Source organism: Mauremys mutica, chromosome 4 (genome assembly GCF_020497125.1).
Source record: "Mauremys mutica isolate MM-2020 ecotype Southern chromosome 4, ASM2049712v1, whole genome shotgun sequence".
NCBI lineage: Eukaryota > Metazoa > Chordata > Testudines > Geoemydidae > Mauremys > Mauremys mutica.
The window spans coordinates 123,748,934-123,766,442 of record NC_059075.1 but is presented as its reverse complement, the minus strand read 5'-3'; the positions used below and the strand labels follow the sequence as shown (position 1 = coordinate 123,766,442).

The following is a 17,509-nucleotide window of genomic DNA, read 5'->3' as shown; positions in this document are numbered from 1 at the left end:
TGTAGTTCCTATTTTTAAGAAAGGGAAAAAAAGCGATCCTGGTAACTATAGGCCTGTTAGTTTGACATCTGTAGTATGTAAAGTCTTGGAAAAAATTTTGAAGGAGAAAGTAGTTAAGGACATTGAGGTCAATGGTAATTGGGACATAATACAACATGGTTTTACAAAAGGTAGATCGTGCCAAACCAACCTGATCTCCTTCTTTGAGAAGGTAACAGATTTTTTAGACAAAGGAAACGCAGTGGATCTAATTTACCTTGATTTCAGTAAGGCATTTGATACGGTTCCACATGGGGAATTACTAGTTAAATTGGAAAAGATGGGGATCAATATGAAAATTGAAAAGTGGATAAGGAACTGGTTAAAGGGGAGACTACAATGGGTCGTACTGAAAGATGAACTGTCAGGCTGGAAGGAGGTTACTAGTGGAGTTCCTCAGGGATCGGTTTTGGGACCAATCTTATTTAATCTCTTTATTACTGACCTTGGCACTAAAAGTGGGAATGTGCTAATAAAGTTTGCGGATGACACAAAGCTGGGAGGTATTGCTAACACAGAGAAGGACCGGGATATCATACAGGAAGATCTGGATGACCTTGTAAATTGGAGTAATAGTAATAGGATGAAATTTAATAGTGAAAAGTGCAAGGTCATGCATTTAGGGATTAACAACAAGAATTTTAGTTATAAATTGGGAACACATCAGTTAGAAGTAACTGAGGAGAAGGACCTCGGAGTATTGGTTGATCATAGGATGACTATGAGCTGCCAATGTGATATGGCCGTTAAAAAAGCTAATGCAGTTTTAGGATGTATCAGGCGAGGTATTTCCAGCAAAGATAAGGAGGTGTTATAGTACTGTTATACAAGGCACTGGTGAGGCCTCATCTGGAGTAGTGTGTGCAGTTCTGGTCTCCTATGTTTAAGGATGAATTCAAACTGGAACAGGTACAGAGAAGGGCTGGATCCGAGGAGTGGAAACCTGTCTTATGAAAGGAGACTCAAAGAGTTTGGCTTGTTTAGCCTAACCAAAAGAAGGCTGAGGGGGGATATGATTGCTCTTTATAAATATATCAGAGGGATAAATATTAGGGAGGGAGAGGAATTATTTAAGCTTAGTACCAATGTGGACACAAGAACAAATGGATATAAACTGGACACTAGGAAGTTTAGACTTGAAATTAGATGAAGGTTTCTAACCATTAGAGGAGTGAAGTTCTGGAACAGCCTTCCAAGGGGAGTAGTGGGGGCAAAAGACATATCTGGCTTTAAGACTAAGCTTGATAAGTTTATGGAGGGGATGGTATGATGGGATAACCTAATTTTGGCAATTCATTTGGCAATTGATATTTGATTATCAGCAGGTAAGTATGCCCAGTGGTCTGTGATGGGATGTTAGATGGGGTGGGATCTGAGTTACTACAGAGAACTCTTTCCTGGGTGCTGGCTGGTGAGTCTTGCCCACATGCTCAGGGTTTAACTGATCGCCATATTTGGGGTCGGGAAGGAATTTTCCTCCAGGGCAGATTGGCAAAGGCCCTGGAGGTTTTTCACCTTCCTCTGCAGCATGGGGCACTGGTCACTTGCTGGAGGATTCTCTGCAGCTTGAGGTCTTCAAACTACAATTTGAGGACTTCAATAACTCAGACATAGGCTAAGGGTTTGCTACAGGAGTGGATGGGTGAGATTGTGTGGCCTGCGTTGTGCAGGAGGTCAGACTAGATGATCATAATGGTCCCTTCTGACCTTAAAGTCTATGGGTATGGCTACACTTGAGAGTTGCAGCGCTGGGAGTTACAGCGCTGGTCGTACAGCTGTGTAGGGAAAGCACTGGTGTGTGGCCACACTCACAGCTACCAGCGCTGCAGTGTGGCAGCATTTGCAGCGCTGGTGGGAGTGATGCATTATGGGCAGCTATCCCAGCATTCAAGTGGCAGCAACATGCTTTTCAAAAGAGGGGGGTGGGTGGAGCGTGACAGGGACCGGGGGAGAGAGAGAGAGTGGGGATTTTTGGAGCTGACACTGTGTATCAGCTCCCTGCCTTGCAAAATCAGAAAATTTTCCCGACCCCTTACTCTTAACTGCAAACAGCCTGCAGACCAGATAAGCAGCTGCTCCAATGGACTCCCTTTCTCCCCCTTGCCCATGCTGTTTCTATCCTCAAGCAAACACTCATCCCCCTGCCTGCCTCGTTCACAGCAAGGTAGTGGGTTATCTCATTTGATTGTTCACAGTCAGTTACAGATTGATCACAGCAAACAGGAGCTGTGTTTGTTTTTTAGATAAGCAGTTCCCGGAGCCCTGAGTTCACAACAAAACAAAGCGAGGCAGCATAACAAAACAAAGAGAGTAATTTAGTTAAAAGCATTCTGGGATATCTCCTAATACCCTGGAGGCTAATAACAGCGCTGGTGTGTGGGCACACCTGACGAGCAGCGCTGCATCACCAGCACTGCACTCGTTATCCCCCAAGCAGACCAGGTGTACAGCCAGCGCTGCAGCCAGGGAGTTGCAGTGCTGGATGTGCCTTGCAGGTGTGGACAGTTACTAAGTTGCAGCGCTGGAAAGCCTCCACCAGCGCAGCAACTCTCAAGTGTAGCATGAGGTCTTGGCTACACTTGCAGATTTGCAGCGCTGCAGCAGGGTGTGAAAAAACACCCCCTCCAGCGCTGCAAGTTGTGGCGCTGCAAAGCACCAGTGTGATCAGAGCCCCAGCACTGGGAGCACGGCTAATCCCCATAGGGAGGTGGAGTACGGACAGCGCTGGGAGAGCTCTCTCCCAGCGCTGGTGCTCCGACCACACTCGCGCTTCAAAGTGCTGCCACGGGAGTGCTCCCGTGGCAGCGCTAAGTGTAGCCATAGCCTGAGTCTATTAAACTTGCAGCTCCTTAATTTAATCATCAGCCCTTTCTTACCTTAATCACTCTGCTTCTGTTTGTAAACAAAACACTGACTCCCTGCCCCCAGGGCACAAGCTGGGAGCAGTGCACCTCTCCTCTTCAGCACTTACATTCCACACTAACTCTGTGCAGTTAGGTTCACCTGGGAGCCCATCGCCCCCACCTAATAAGTGAAACTCTACCCACCCACCTAATTAGCCCCCATAACTGGTCCTCATGCTTGTTCTTTGTTACCATAGCCCCGAGGCGCCCCAGACAGAGCCAGCCACAACCAGAGCAAGGGTCCTGCCTCATGAGCTTAACAGCCCAGTGTGGGCCTCTCCAGGCGAGCTCAGGTCCTGAGGCTCCCTCACGTGACCCGCTTGGGGTTTTCCCCGCCCAGCATTACCGGCGTGGGGCAGTCTCAGGGGCCGAGCAGCGACCGACCCCGGCTCCCGCTCGTCTTGCACCGCGGCGGCCGGGCCCGCTGGGTCCCAAGGGAGGCGGGAGCGCGCCCGGTCGGGCGCAACCAGAGAACTTTCTACCGAGTTGGGAAGACGAGACAGAGCGAGAGCCTCAGGCCCCCTCAGCGCGGGGCACGCCGGGAGTTGTAGTCCCCTCACGGCGCGGGGCACGCCGGGAGCCATTGGCCTCAGGGGGCGGTGCTTCCGCTGTCCCGCCCGGTGCCCTGCGCATATGCCTGGGCGGCGGCGGCGGCGGCGGCGGCCTATCCTGTCCGTACGGGCTGGGCCATGGCAGCAGCCGGCGCCCCGTCGGGCGGAGGGGCCGGGAGCTCCAAGGTGGCGCCCAGCGTGGATTTCGATCACAGCTGCTCCGACAGCGTGGAGTACCTGACCCTCAACTTCGGGCCTTTCGAGACAGTGCATCGGTGGCGCCGCCTGCCGCCCTGTGACGAGTTCGTAGGGGCCAGGTGAGGCGATGAGAAACCGCGCCAGCTTGGGGACGGAATTAAGTGGGTGGCCAAGGTGGGGGTGGGGCTGTGAGAGGGCAGAGCCGAGTGGGCGGGGCAGCGCTGGGGTGGGGCGATGCCGAGTAGGCAGCTCAAGGGGTGGAGAGGGGCTGAGAGGGGGTGGGTCAGGGTGTTGTGTGGGGAGGAGGTGGGTCAGAGTGTGTGTGGGGTGGGGCTGGAGAGGGGGTGGCACCTAGTGATCGGGTCAGGGTTTGGGGGCGGGGCCAGGACTCCCCTTGCCAGTGTCTGACAGACTCTCTCTCAGGCGCAGCAAACACACCGTGGTTGCCTATCGGGATGCCATCTACGTGTTTGGTGGTGACAATGGGTAAGTTCTACTGTCTTGCCTGGCCCGTGGTGTTGCCAGGCAGCTTCCCTACTAGCCTTGTCTTTTGCTATGTTCATTAATATTAGGTGAAAGTAGGGCTGGCTTTAGGAAGTGTGGGCCCCAATTTGAATAGTTTTGACATGGCCCCAGCAGGGATGACTCACCTGGCGGCGCTCCGGGTCTTCCATGCCGAAGACCCAGAGCGAGTGAAGGACCTGCTGCCGAAGTGCTGTCAAAGACCTGGAGCGCCGCTGGGTGAGTAAAAATTAAAAAGGCGCTTAAGTTAGGTGCTTTTCTTTAGGGCATGGGGCCCGATTTGGGGGGATCAGGGGAATTGACCTAAAGCCAGCCCTGGGTATATGTTACGCAGCCATCCAGCTTTAGACTTAGCATGCTGTAGTGTGGAGACACTATTTGTATTGACAACCTATAACTCTATAGCAGGGGGTTGGACTAGATCACTTCCTGAGGTCCTTTCCAACCCTGATATTCTATTATTCTATTGGTTATCAGCAGGGCCGGTGCAAGGATGTTTTGCGCCCACCCTAGCATCGCTTATTAAAAACTTTCAAAAATGAATACTGCATAATGTGGCATTGTTCGTTAGTATTAATACACGTTTGGCTTGAAAATTTATTAATTTAATTATTTAGTCTACACATTTAATGAAAATAAATGAATAACCTGACAGTGCTGACATTGTTATTGTTTTCTCTTTGCACAACATAGCGTGTGGTGTGCTTTGCCTTCACGAGTCCATCCTGCATCCGGGCTGGGGAGTTGAATGCTGGGCTCTTGCTCCAGCAGGGGGGCGTGGGACAGGCAGGACTGTGAAGGCAGAGAGTGTGCGGCCCTCACGCCAAAGCAGGGTCAGGAGGATAGAAAGCTGGGGCTCAGGGAGGTGGGTTAAAGCGGCTTAGCTGCCCCTCCATGCAAGAGAGCCCGCAGAGCTGCCAGCCGTGGCCTCCCTCCCTTCTCTCCCCAGGGAGCAGAGCCTCTGCCCTGGAAAACCTGCAGCCCACTCTCCGAGGAGCATGCCGGGTGCACCACACTGACAGCACAGCTCAGCCCCAGCAGGGGGTCTTACACTTCCCGCCGCAAGCTGCTCCACTCTCCTTCTGGCTATTGCTGTGCAATCTACAAGACAGAGGAGCTAGTACTGTAATAATGTACCTACCAACACAGCAATCTGTACAATTATCGAGTCACAATCAAAGGACTTTGCTGGCTTTCTAAATAGTAGGAGTTGGAGAGCAGTTCATTGAGAGCGTGATTCTTATCACCTCCCTATAGTCTTCAATCTAATCAAAGGACTTCCCTAATCGCTGGTTGTCTAAATGGCAGGTGGTTCTTATCTACAGGTTTCAGAGTAGCAACCGTGTTAGTCTGTATCCGCAAAAAGAACAGGAGTACTTGTGGCACCTTAGAGACTAACAAATGTATTTGAACATAAGCTCTTACAGTTGGCATGGCTACTTCCACCTTTTCATGTTCTCTGTATGTATAAATATCTTCTTTCTGTGTGTTCTATTCTATGCATCCGAAGAAGTGGGCTGTAGCCCATGAAAGCTTATGCTCAAATAAATTTGTTAGTCTCTAAGGTGCCACAAGTAATCCTGTTCTTATCTACGTCCTCCCGACAGTCTGCAATCTGCAGCCTGCGTCTTGATTGCTGTCTGGTCCTATTTTTAGGCACCACTTTTCGGCGCCCCTCAAATCTCGGTGCCCTAGGCAGCCTCCTAGTTTGCCTAGTGCTTGCACTGGCCCTGGTTATCAGGGTTTGGCACGTATGAGGTAATTCTAGACCTGTGGCTGCTGTTTGACACTTGCATTACAGCAGCGTACTAGTCAGCTCTTCTTCATCACTATCCAGCTAGGGAACAGCAACCTTTCCTTTCAGTTGTAGACAAACCACTCTTAACCAGTCCTTTGTCACCTCAAGATTAGATTGTTGCAATATGTGCTGCACCTTAAACCAGTCAGATCCTAATGCTTGTGCAGAATGCAGGGACGTGCTTATTGAGCAGGCCACCGCATTAGGCGCATGTGATGCCAGTGCTTTGGGCTCTTCACTGTTTGTCTGCTGGTCTCCTGGTGGAGCTCAAGAGATGATCATAACTTATAAAGCCTAGGTCAGCCTACCTGAGAGAGTGCCTCTCTCCCTGGGTCATATTGCTTCAGCAGGGGTGTATGAGCTGCAGTGTGCTCATTATAAAAGAAGGGGCAGTGACAAGTAGGGAATTCTCAGTGAAAAATCTGAGACTCTTGTTTCCCCATGTTGGTCTGAAATAGGCTGAATTTAGTGACCTTTTGAGCATGCTGCAAAATCTATCTGCTCTGCAGGGTTTTTGGAGAGAGCTGAAAGGTGTTTTCCCTACAGCTATGAAAAGACAGAAAGGAGTTTCTGTAAATGGCTTGATGAGTTCCCGTTTAATTGATTATTTAAATACCGCTGAGATGACTTTGTATTATTAATGGTGTGTTAGGGTTTCTAGAGCCTTCGATAGGTAGCTTTTAGTAATTTAAATAGAAATAACTTCATCATATCAGGTGTTAAGAGAAAGCTGGGTAGGGAACATATGAAGCTTAGTATTTTTTAACTGGTACCTTTGCTGCCATCATCCACTCCTTGGTTCTTTTAGATTTAGCGTTAAAAGGTTTTAGTCTTTTCTCCCTGGGAACTGGAAACCCAGAGAGACACTCTAACAGAGCGTTTCTCAAATGCGACCACCAGTGACTTTTCTTGTGGCTGCGGCCACAGCCTTCTGGGCTGTGGGGGTGGGGTGGGGTCAAAACAGTGGCCCCTCTCCTTCCCTGTTGTTCCTGGATGCACTGCCTTGGTGTTGGCTGCTTGGGCTGCAAGCAGGGGTTGGGCCCTGCCCCCTCTTTGGAGACAGATGGGGGCAGGCAGCTGGTGAGTTCCCCACCTTCCCAGGGGTGGTGGGGCTTAGGCTTTGCGTTTCACCCCTGGGGTGGTAGACTGCAGCTGCAGGGCTTCAGGCTCTGGCTGCACAGGAGCTGGCCCCAGGTTCTGGCTGTGCAGCTTTGGGCTCCATCCACCCAGTCACGGGGCTTCAGGTTCAGGCCCCCCACCGTCTCCTCCAGCCACCCCCCGAACCCCATCACCCCTGGCTCTTGCTGCCTACCCCGACCCCCCCATCTAGGTCTTAATTTGTCCACAGGCTTGCCAGGGCTGAGTAAGTCTGCTGTGAAAAGTGATACTTATGTTTGTTAATATCACTTTTCAGAGCAGACTTACTAGCTCACAATAAATATTTGGACATGTATATGTGTATATTTGTTTTTCCTAAAGCTAATTAAGTATTTTAGGAAAAAGTGTGACACTCTGAAGCCACCAAAAAATTTGTCCTGAGAACCCCTGCTCTAGCATATTAATTATTATGTAGTGTCAGTATGAGAAGCAGCAATCAGGTCTCTAAATAACTTAGTAGCACATATTAGGCTTAGTCTTAGAGTTAGTGAAAATAAATTATCTTATTTCTTCCACTAAGAACAAATATAATCGAACATGGAATTGAAAGTGTTAGAGAAATACATAAAAACTGCTCATCTTACCCTGCCTATGTAAGCCTAGCTTGAGCTGCTTCTTTATTACTCCTAGGGGAATTCTGCACCACTGTGCATGCACAGAATTCATGTCCCCTGCAGATTTCTTTATTTCCCCACAGAATAATTACTTCTGACAGGGAAGCAAAGGAAACCATAAGAGCGGTCATGCATGCCTCCTGAACAGCACAGGTGCATTGTTTTGGGCGCACAGCGCAGCCGGTGGAGAGGTAAATGACTGGAGGAGTGTGGGGCTGGGAATGCCCCGGCCAGTGGCTCCTACCCTGTACCAGCACTTCCTCTTACTCCACGAGGAGTGGCCAGGGCCAAGTCAGACCCACCCCCAGAAACCTCCCCTGGCTGTCCACCCCCCTTCCCTGCTTCCTGCTCCCATCGCTCCTATTCTGCAAGGGAAGGAGCCACTGTATGGGGAGCTGCTCCCCTGTCTGTCTAATCCCTGTTCATCTGCTGCATCTCCCCATACCCAGATCCCCTCTGATGACCATCACCACCCACACTCAGAACCCCCACACTGAGCCCTTCACACTTGAACCCCCACCTGCTGAGCCTCACCCCCTGAATTTGGAGTCCCCCTCCTGCTGAGTCCTCCCCTGCATCTGGACCCCCACCCCTACATCCAGACCACCACCACTGAGCCTCCCCACTCAAACCCACACCCCAATGAGCCCCATGAATCTGGACCAACCCGACGAGCCCCCCACACCTGGACCTCCACCCCACTGAGCCCAGCCAGCTGCACCCAGAACCCCACCTCACCAAGCCCCACTCCCCTTGCATTTGGGCCCCCACTGCTGAATCCCCCCTGCCAAGCCTGCCTCTGTGCTGAGCCCCAACCACCTTCACCTGGTCCTCCCTGCAGAGTCTCATTCCCCCTGCATCCAGAACTCCCTCACACCGAGCCACCTGCACCCAGATTGTGCCACACAGAACCCTCTCATCCCACACCTGGATCCCCCACAGTAAGCCCCTCCACACTTTGATCCTGCTGGGCTGAGCCTGCCTGCCCCACATCTGTATCGGGGGCCAGGGTTGGGTGTGCGTGTGAGACTCTGTCCTTCTCGCTTGCTATCTTGGTGCATCTGGTGTTGAGGGGCAGGAACTTGGTGTGTTTGTGGGGCTGGCCTGGCACTAGTGCTGTATCAGGTTCAGGTGCAGCCTCACTGCTGAAGTCTGTGTCCTGGGGTGGGCTGCAGGGTGATCTCCCACCTCTGTGCAGCCAGTGGCCTGTACTGTCTACTGCCATGCTGGAGCCTCCATGTTTATTTATTGACAAATGAAATATGCAGAATTTTGCAAATTTTTAAAATATTGAGTGCTGAATTTTTACTGCTGAGTTACTGGGCTGGCTTTGGAAATCCCTCGTTTTCTCTGACTCTCTCCCCTCCCAAGTCCACCATGATCTATCTGTGTGGGGAGCTTCTGGGGCTAGGGACACCACGCTGCACTCTCCTAAGGTTCCCTCCTCCAAGGTCTACTACCCTTTAACTTAGCCCACCTCTCCAGGCAAGTCTAGTCAGACTTGTCTGACCCTCCACCTCCCAGTTCCCTGTGACTTTCCTGTCATCATTCCCCGATATCTCTCTCAAAATCCACTCTCCAACTTCCTTGCTCAGTCTCCTGCCCAGAGGCTCCACCCCCTCTGGTAATGTTGCTAGTGGTTCTTTCACACTGACAATTTAGTGGTTCTGTGACTTCCACTCTCCGTGCTTTCAGATACTCTGTCAGTGAAAGTGGGGTATTAGTTACCACTCTCATGGGGTTTGTTTGCTCTGCAAAGCGGATTGAAACATAGGTGTTATGTCAGCTTTTGTGCTTCTTGCATGTTGAGAGAACAGAATGCTGCACCACAGAGGGAGAAAAATGTCTACCCTTAATTTCTTTGTTACTGCCCTTCGTAGTTATTGGGAGGGGTTGTCTGGAAGACTCTGCTTCTGCTTATGGGTGCTGCTGAAAGAATTTTCTAGTTGTGCAGACTTCAGAGTTGAAATGTTCTCTCCCTGAAGAGACAGGTGCAAATCGAAGCAAAGTTGACTCTGACCTTGATTTTCAAGGTAAAGAAATTGGGTTCCATGGGGTTTACTGAGGCTGTATTCAGACAGACAATCTTAATATTGAAGTTCTGTTGTCTGTGGATTTAAAATAATAGCTGAACCCTTAAACTTGAAGTCTGGTGTGTGCATTGTCCTTAACATTAAGAGTCTGCCCTGGTGCCATTGCACAAAATTTCCCTTCTCCACATTGTTATGTGGCATCTTTGTATACCTCAGAAGCTACTGCAGTTCATTGGTGCATATGTATTGGACAGTTCCATGCAGCACAATGCAAAGTGTTTTCGATTGGAAGGTACTGTGTAAATGTAAAATATTACAGTATGTTTCCACCTTAGGGCTCTGAACCACTGGCTGGGTGTTAGCCCCATGGCTGGGTGTTAGCCCCATGGTTGGGTGTTAGCCCCATCCTAATTCTGGCCTTTTATTTAAAAAGTTCGTACTCGTTCATGTGTTCTTTAGGCATTTTAGCAGACACCTCTGCTAAGGGTCCACTGAGTTGTGGCCTCAGCTCCACCGTATGCTGGTCTGCAGGAATGTTGTGCCCAAGCCAAGCCCTTTCAAAATTTTCTAAGGGTACATCTACACTTACCTGCCGGTTCGACGCGGAGAGTTCGACTTTTTGGAGTTCGAACTATCGCGTCTGATCTAGACGCGATAGTTCGAACTCCGGAAGCGCCGCGGTTGACTCCGGTACTCCACCTCGGCAGAAGGAGTTGGCGGAGTCGACGGGGGAGCCGCGGAGTTCGACCCCGCCGCATGTGGACGGGTGAGTTGTTCGAATTAGGGTACTTCGAATTCAGCTACGCTATTCACGTAGCTGAATAGCGTACCCTAATTCGAACCCCCTTCTTAGTGTAGACCAGGCCTAAGAAGGCCTCTGTATCATTGCCTACCTTGTATGTGGGGAATTACTTGGAATGGGGAGCGGTACCTGGAGGACGACTGTTAGGGCTACCTGGTTGACCCAGCTTAGCCCTTTCCAGCTCTAAGCGCTTCAGCTCCATTTCCGCCTCCAAGCGCTTCGACTCTCTCCTCTCCTCTGCCTCCAAGTGCTTCTCCTCTGCTTCCGCCTCCAAGTACTTCATCTGTAGGAAGAAATTCCTGTCTTCAGCAGTTAGAACTCGGTCTGGGTTAAGGGAATCCCTCCATCTTGGCACCTGGATCTCGGGTTGAGGAGGGCTAGCCATTCCCTCTGGGGAAATCTCTGGTCCCCCATCCCCTCCCTGCATTTCTGTTGTGGAGCTGGATGTCTGGGCTTGATCTGGGTCTGTCTTCTCTGTGGCGTGCTGCTTTGGGAAGGCTAGTTGCTCTAGGGCAGTGGTTCTTAACCTGGGGTGCACGCGCTCCCTGGGGGTGCGAGATGCCCTTTCTGGAGGTGCAAGACATGCCAGATTTTTTAGAAGGTAAATCATCAGAAACACAAATTAAGCACAGGCACGTAAGTACAACTACTTTGTTTCATCAAACCTATGTATTTTTTAATATTATAAATTTTTTTAACAATTACTGCATTAAATTTTAACAGCGAAATTAAAATAAATATAAAATTGTATCTCTTTCATTCTATAATTATGATATATCTAGGTTTAAAGAACTGACGTACTTCAACGATTTTTGATAAGGGGCATGAGAACATATTTTTGAGAACCAAAGGGGTGCAGGCTGCAGTAAAAGTTAAGATCCACTGCTCTAGGGTTTCAGTGCCCGACCACAACCTCATGCACAGTGCTGCCCTACTCTAGCCTAGCTATTTCATTGCCACAAAGTTAGAAAAAAAAAATAAACTGCTTGTTGAACTCCCTGGCTTTGCAGGCTGAACCCTTTGTGTGCCTGTTCAGGCAGCAAAGAAAAGAAAAGAAAGGGGGGGGGGAAAAAAACCTCCTTGGCTTTGCAGGCTGCCAAAAGGAAAAATGTGTCCTTTTAAAATCCTGAGCTCTCTGCCTCTGGTTCAAAATGATCCCACCGCTCTGCCACCATGTCGAGACTAATTCCCCACTCTGGCACTTCGAGTTTAGAAAGTGGGGGCCCACAAGGATTCTAAAAATTAATACTGGCCACTCCAGGCTTATATTAAACTCCCAAGGTTAAAGCTTTTCTCTGACCTTGGATTGGTAGATGCTGCCATCACCCAAGTGCAGAACCCCTTTGAGAGCCCTCAAGCCCTTTCAGAGCCTGCCCCCCTCCCCGCCCCGGAAAGAGCTGAGAAAAAAGGGGGAAATCAGCTGTTGCCACCAGCTAATTAAACGTGCACAAACCTCTTAAAACACACAAATCCAATTCTGTTCTTAAAAAAGGTAAATCTTATTTAAAAAAAAATAGAAAATACATCTGGTGACTCAGACTATTGCTAGATTTTAAGAGCAACTACAAGGATTAAGCACCAAGAGTAGCTTTCTTGAAGTCCAGCTTAAAGGTTACAAGCAAAACAAAAGCACCTGGGGTTAGCACAGAGGAATCCACAAGCCATAAAGAAATCAAAGGGATAAACCTATTAGTGTCTTTCTAGACATTTCCTGATCTACTTACATATCTGTGGTTTTCAATTAGTAGTTTCTACGTATGATACTGATGATTTTTCATACCTGGCCCAAGCTTCTTACAGCATAGCTCTTGCCCTGTCCACCTCTCCCCGGGAGAACAACCACAGACAGAAAAAAGGAGAGTTTTTTTTCTCCATTTAAAAAAGTTCTAGCCTTCCCATTGGCTCTTTTGGCCAGGTGTCCACTCACTTCCTTTTACCTATGCATAGCAATGAGACATTTTAACCCTTTAGAGGTAGAGCAAATAGAGAACAGCTACGAAGAGGGATTTTATAGCTTCTGGGTGTCCACAAAAGGGATCTGCCCCACACCTTCATTTATCACATCCGTGGATTTAAAATAATAGCTGAACCCTTAACCTTGAAGTCTGGTGTGTGCATTGTCCTTAACATTAAGAGTTATGGTCTGCCCTGGTGCCATTGCACAAAATTTCCCTTCTCCACACTATGTGGCATCTTTGTATACCAATTGGCTGTTACCTTTCCCACTCCAGAAGCTACTGCAGTTCATTGGTGCTTATGTATTGGACAGTTCCATGCAGTACAATGCAAAGTGGTTTTGATTGGAAGGTACTGTGTAAATGTAAAATATTACAGTATGTTGTTTCTAACCTGGGACACCCTAAGTCTGGAAGGCTGCTTTATTACGACATCTCCCAGAAAATTTACTTAGTTTAGTGAATGGTGAACTGTTGCTTAATTAGAGCAACATTAGTGCTAATTCTGTTTCACAGGGAAGTATTGAGCTAGTTGCTAATGGTTCTTTATCCAGTTGTTTAATAGGGATGACATTCTAAATTCTGAATTTTGAATGCATACAACCTTTCCCCTTTATTGTGACTTATTTTCCTGAGTGCTATGGAGAGGTGTGGTGAGAATGGTGGGGCTCTGGGACACTTAATCGAGAGTGGCAGCACTCAGGAGGCTTCAAACAAAGTCTTTTCATGTTATGAAATTTGCAAACTCCATTGGCAGCTTTTTTACAAGCCAGTAGTAGGCTGGGAGACTGAAGTTCCATTTATTTTCCCATTCTTTTGCTCTTTTAAAAACAAAGCACAAAAACCTACAAAATTCAGTGTCTAAAGGCTTGTCTACATGGGATGTTACTGTGTGGCAAATCAGGATGTAAATCCACAGCACTCTAGTTTATTGTGCAGTGGACAGTGTTATAGTGAGCTAAGTGTTCTATTGTGTGCTTTGACGTTCTGTTTGAAATGGGAGTATGTCAAAGCACTATGGAACTTTTAGTACGCTGTGGCAGGGTCCACACAAGATGTTACTATGCAGCAAGCTAGCGTGCTGTAGAGTGACACTCTGGTGTCACATGCAGTAACATCCTGTGTAGACAAGTGCTAAGGTTGCATAGTTGAGCACTAAGAAGTCAGGAAATATAGAAGGTAAGCTTGAGCATGCAACCCTACCTACCTCCTTGTGCATGTGAATTACAATACAATTCTTGATTATCTGATGAGGATATACTAATTTTCCAATAACAGAATTTGCAAGTTACAAAACAGTTTATATTGTAATCCCATTTTCAGATCCTCATAGTGTTCTAAAGCGTTCACCTTTTGGATTAAAACTTCCCTGGAGTCCATCCAAAGGTGAAAGTTTAAGCAAAAGCCCCTCGGACATTTTTGAGTGAGAAACAGTTTTCACATTTTATAAATTGTTCCAGTGTGTGTTGGGATGGTTGGGCTGGGAATGGCATAAAGATGGCGAGGTCTTGCTTTTGACGTATACTGTGTGTAGGGTCCTTCATTTTCAGTTTTTATTTTATTTTTTCCCAGGAATTTATCAGTGTTTATTACTACAACAACAAAAACAGATGAAAAATCAGTGCAAAAAATATTAATAATTTTTCTGAGTAAATATCACGGTTTATTTTGATGGACGAAAAAAGTATTCAGTAGATCAATACTTTGAATTCCGCTCATCCATGTGGTTTGCTGCAGAACTAAAACAGAACTCTATACACAATGCCACCTCTGAGTTTAAGAAAACAATGTATCCCTAATCACCAAATAAAACTCTACATTTGATTAAACAGTTTACTATTGTAAACTTAGAACTATTAGCCTGTAAGTATTTTCATTTAATAATTTGGCCACACCATTTGCAGCGCACACACTCAACTTCATCCTTTTCTCCTGTTTTTTTTAAAAACTTTCGAATATTTCCTTGTTCTGAAATGTATTCTGATACACTAAATCAGGTAGAAAATGAAAATCTGCATCAGATCTTTAAACCGTTATCTGCTAACAGCTTGAAATGTGTATTGGTGAGTGTGAGATTCAACAATACCTTCAGATGCACAGGCACTTCAGAGCTTGCATGCGTGCCTGTTTATTGTGTGTATCTTCTAGACCAGGGGTGGGAAATCTTTTTTTCTATCAGAGGCCATTGACCCACAGAAAAAATCAATCACAGGCCACACACAGCCCCACGGGGAGGTGCGGAGGCTCGGGGCTTCCCCTAGACTTTGAGGTGGGGTGAGAAGTGAGGGGTTCAGGGTGCAGGAAGGGGCTCTGGGTTGGGGCAGGAGGGGGTGAGGGCTCTGGCTGGCGGTGCAAGCTCGGGGGTGGGGCTGGGGATGAGGGGCTTGAGGTGCAGGACGGGGCTCAGGGCTGGGGCAGGCCGTTGGGGTGCAGGAGGAATGTTTGGAATGCAGGCTGCAGGAGGGAGTTTGTGTGTGTGGGAGGGGGCTAAGGGCTGGGGCAGGAGGTTCTGGGTGTAGGCTCTGGCTGGTCATCGCTTACCTGAGGTGGCTCCTGGTTGGTGGTGCAGCGGGGCTAAGGCAAGCTCCCTGCCTGCCCTAGCTCCGAGCTGCTTCTGGAAGTGGCTGGCATCTCCGGCCCCTAGGTGGAGGGGTCAGGGGTTCTGCGCAGTGCACGCTGCCTGCACCCGCAGGTGCCACCCCGGCAGCTCCCAGAGTAGCTTCAGAGGTGACGCTGGGGGCTGGGTCAGCGCGGGGAGCTTCCCTGATTGCCCCAGCTCCTAGGGGATACAGGGACATGCTGGTTGTTTCTGGGAGCTGCGCAGAGCACTGCACTTTTAATGGCCTGGCGACCTTAGCGCCCCCCCCCCCCCCCCCCCCCCCGCATGGCGTGTGCTGATGCTCACAGCTCCAGCCCCGCACATGGGTGGGAGGGTGCTGAGGCTTGGGGCTTCTGGCTTGCCACAGGCCAGATGAAATAAAGGAGTGGGCCAGATCTTTGTCTTTGATCATGTGTCTCATGCTATGTATTGTATTTTTCCTAATAAAACAAGTTATGTTTTATATATATTTGAATGATACAAAAATAGGATGAAAATCAGAAAAAAATGAATAATACTTGTAAAACCCAGGAGTTTTTTTGGTAAAAATCTGTTTAAACTGAAAACAAAGGGGCTTAATTATGTGCCTAGTCTCTAGTATACAGTAGGTGTTTTGCTAAATTTCTGAAAAGGATGGGAAGTAAATCGAAAGCTTTCCTGAGTGCATGTGTAGTTGGAACACTGTGAAATTTTAAACTATGGAGGTAAACTTGGATGTGTTGCACGTGATCATAAAGCTAGTTTCTAGCGAAATGCCAAGGCCCCTGAATTGCTCCAGACTGGGTGCTCTATAAATATTTCATAGAATCTTAGTTTTGATCTCCCTCCTCCTCCTCTGTCTTTTCTGGCCTTACTGGCCTATGGTATTGAATGCAGATTGGGCTTGGAGACAGAAGATCCTGAGTTCTGTTCCCACCCCTTCCCCTATTGGCCGTAATTCTCTTCACTTCTTCCCGTTTTACAGGTTGGGTAAATGAAGCACAGAGGTTGCTTGTACAGGAACATGCCTAATAAGAATAGGAATTATTTAATGAGTTAATTTGCATGTTTGCAACTAACTTGCTTAGAACTGTAAACTGTAGCTTTAAAAAACTTTGTGGATTTAGTGCTTGTGCAGTGCTGGCAAATGAATCCCTCTGTTCATCCCGGGCAGGAACAGGACAAGCTTCCCCCACACTGCCCTGCTTCGGGCACTTCTTGTCCTCTCTACTGAGTCTGCAATTAGTGCAAAGCTTGGTGATGTGGGAACTGGAATTGAGACCCACCAAACTCATCTTGTACAGGAGCCACAAAAGAGCTATTAGATGGGAACAATTTATAATAAGAATGGCCATATTGGGTCAGACCAATGATCCATCTAGCCCAGTATCCTGTCTTCTGACAATGGCCAGTGCCAGGTGCTTCAGAGGAAATGAACAGAACAGGGAATCATCAAGTGATCCATTCCCTGTCACTTATTCCCAGCTTCTGGTAAACAGAGGCTAGGGACACCATCTCTGCCCATCCTGGCTAGTAGGACCTATCTTCCATGAACTTATCGAGTTCATTTTTGAACCCTGTTATAGTATTGGCCTTTGCAACATCTTCTGACAAAGAGTTCCACAAATTGACTGTGCATTGTGTGAAGAAATGCTTCCTTTTTGTTTGTTTTAAACCTGCTGCCTATTAATTCCATTTGGTGACCTCCAGTTCTTGTGTTATGAGAAGGGGTAAATAACACTTTCTCATTTACTTTTTCCACACCAGTCATGATTTTATAAACCTCTATCATATCCTTCCTTAGTCTTCTCTTTGCTAAAATAAACAGCCCCAATCAATTTATCTCTTCATATGGAAGCTGTTCCATGCTCCTAATAATTTTTGTTGCTGTTTTCTGAAACTTTTCCAATTCCAATATATCTTTTTTGAGATGGGGTGACCACATCTGAATGCAGTATTCAAGATGTGGGTGTACCATGGATTTATATAGAGGCAATATGATATTTTCTGTCTTGTCTGTCCCTTTTTTAATGATTCCCAACATTCTGTTAGCTTTTTTGACTGCTGCTGCATATCGAGTGGATGTTTCCAGAGAACTAGCGACGATGACGCCAAGATCTCTTTCTTGGGTGATAACAGCTAATTTAGACCCCATCATTTTATATGTACAGTTGGGATTATGTTTTCTAATGTACATTACTTTGCATTTATCAATATTGAATTTTATATACTATTTTGTTGCCCAGTCACCCAGTTTTGTGAGATCCCTTTGTAGCTCTTTGCACTCTGCTTTAGACTTAACTGTCTTGAGTAGTTTTGCATCATCTGCAAATGTTGCCACCTCACTGTTTACCCTTT

General features: G+C 47.7%; 1 protein-coding gene across 5 annotated transcripts in view; it reads left to right on the top strand.

Moving 5' to 3' along the window:
* The first annotated feature begins 3,563 nt into the window (after positions 1-3,563).
* Positions 3,564-17,509, top strand: part of LZTR1 (leucine zipper like transcription regulator 1) — a 277,535-nt gene continuing 263,589 nt past the window's right edge. For 4 of the 5 annotated variants that reach the window (XM_045017155.1, XM_045017154.1, XM_045017156.1 and 1 more), the window contains exons 1-2: positions 3,568-3,810; positions 4,115-4,177. In XM_045017155.1, coding sequence (XP_044873090.1) covers positions 3,632-3,810; positions 4,115-4,177 — 242 coding nt within the window. In that variant the 5' untranslated portion in view covers positions 3,568-3,631. Of the gene's footprint in view, positions 3,811-4,114; positions 4,178-17,509 lie in introns of all 5 variants that reach the window. The other variant, XM_045017157.1, reaches the window with a different exon arrangement.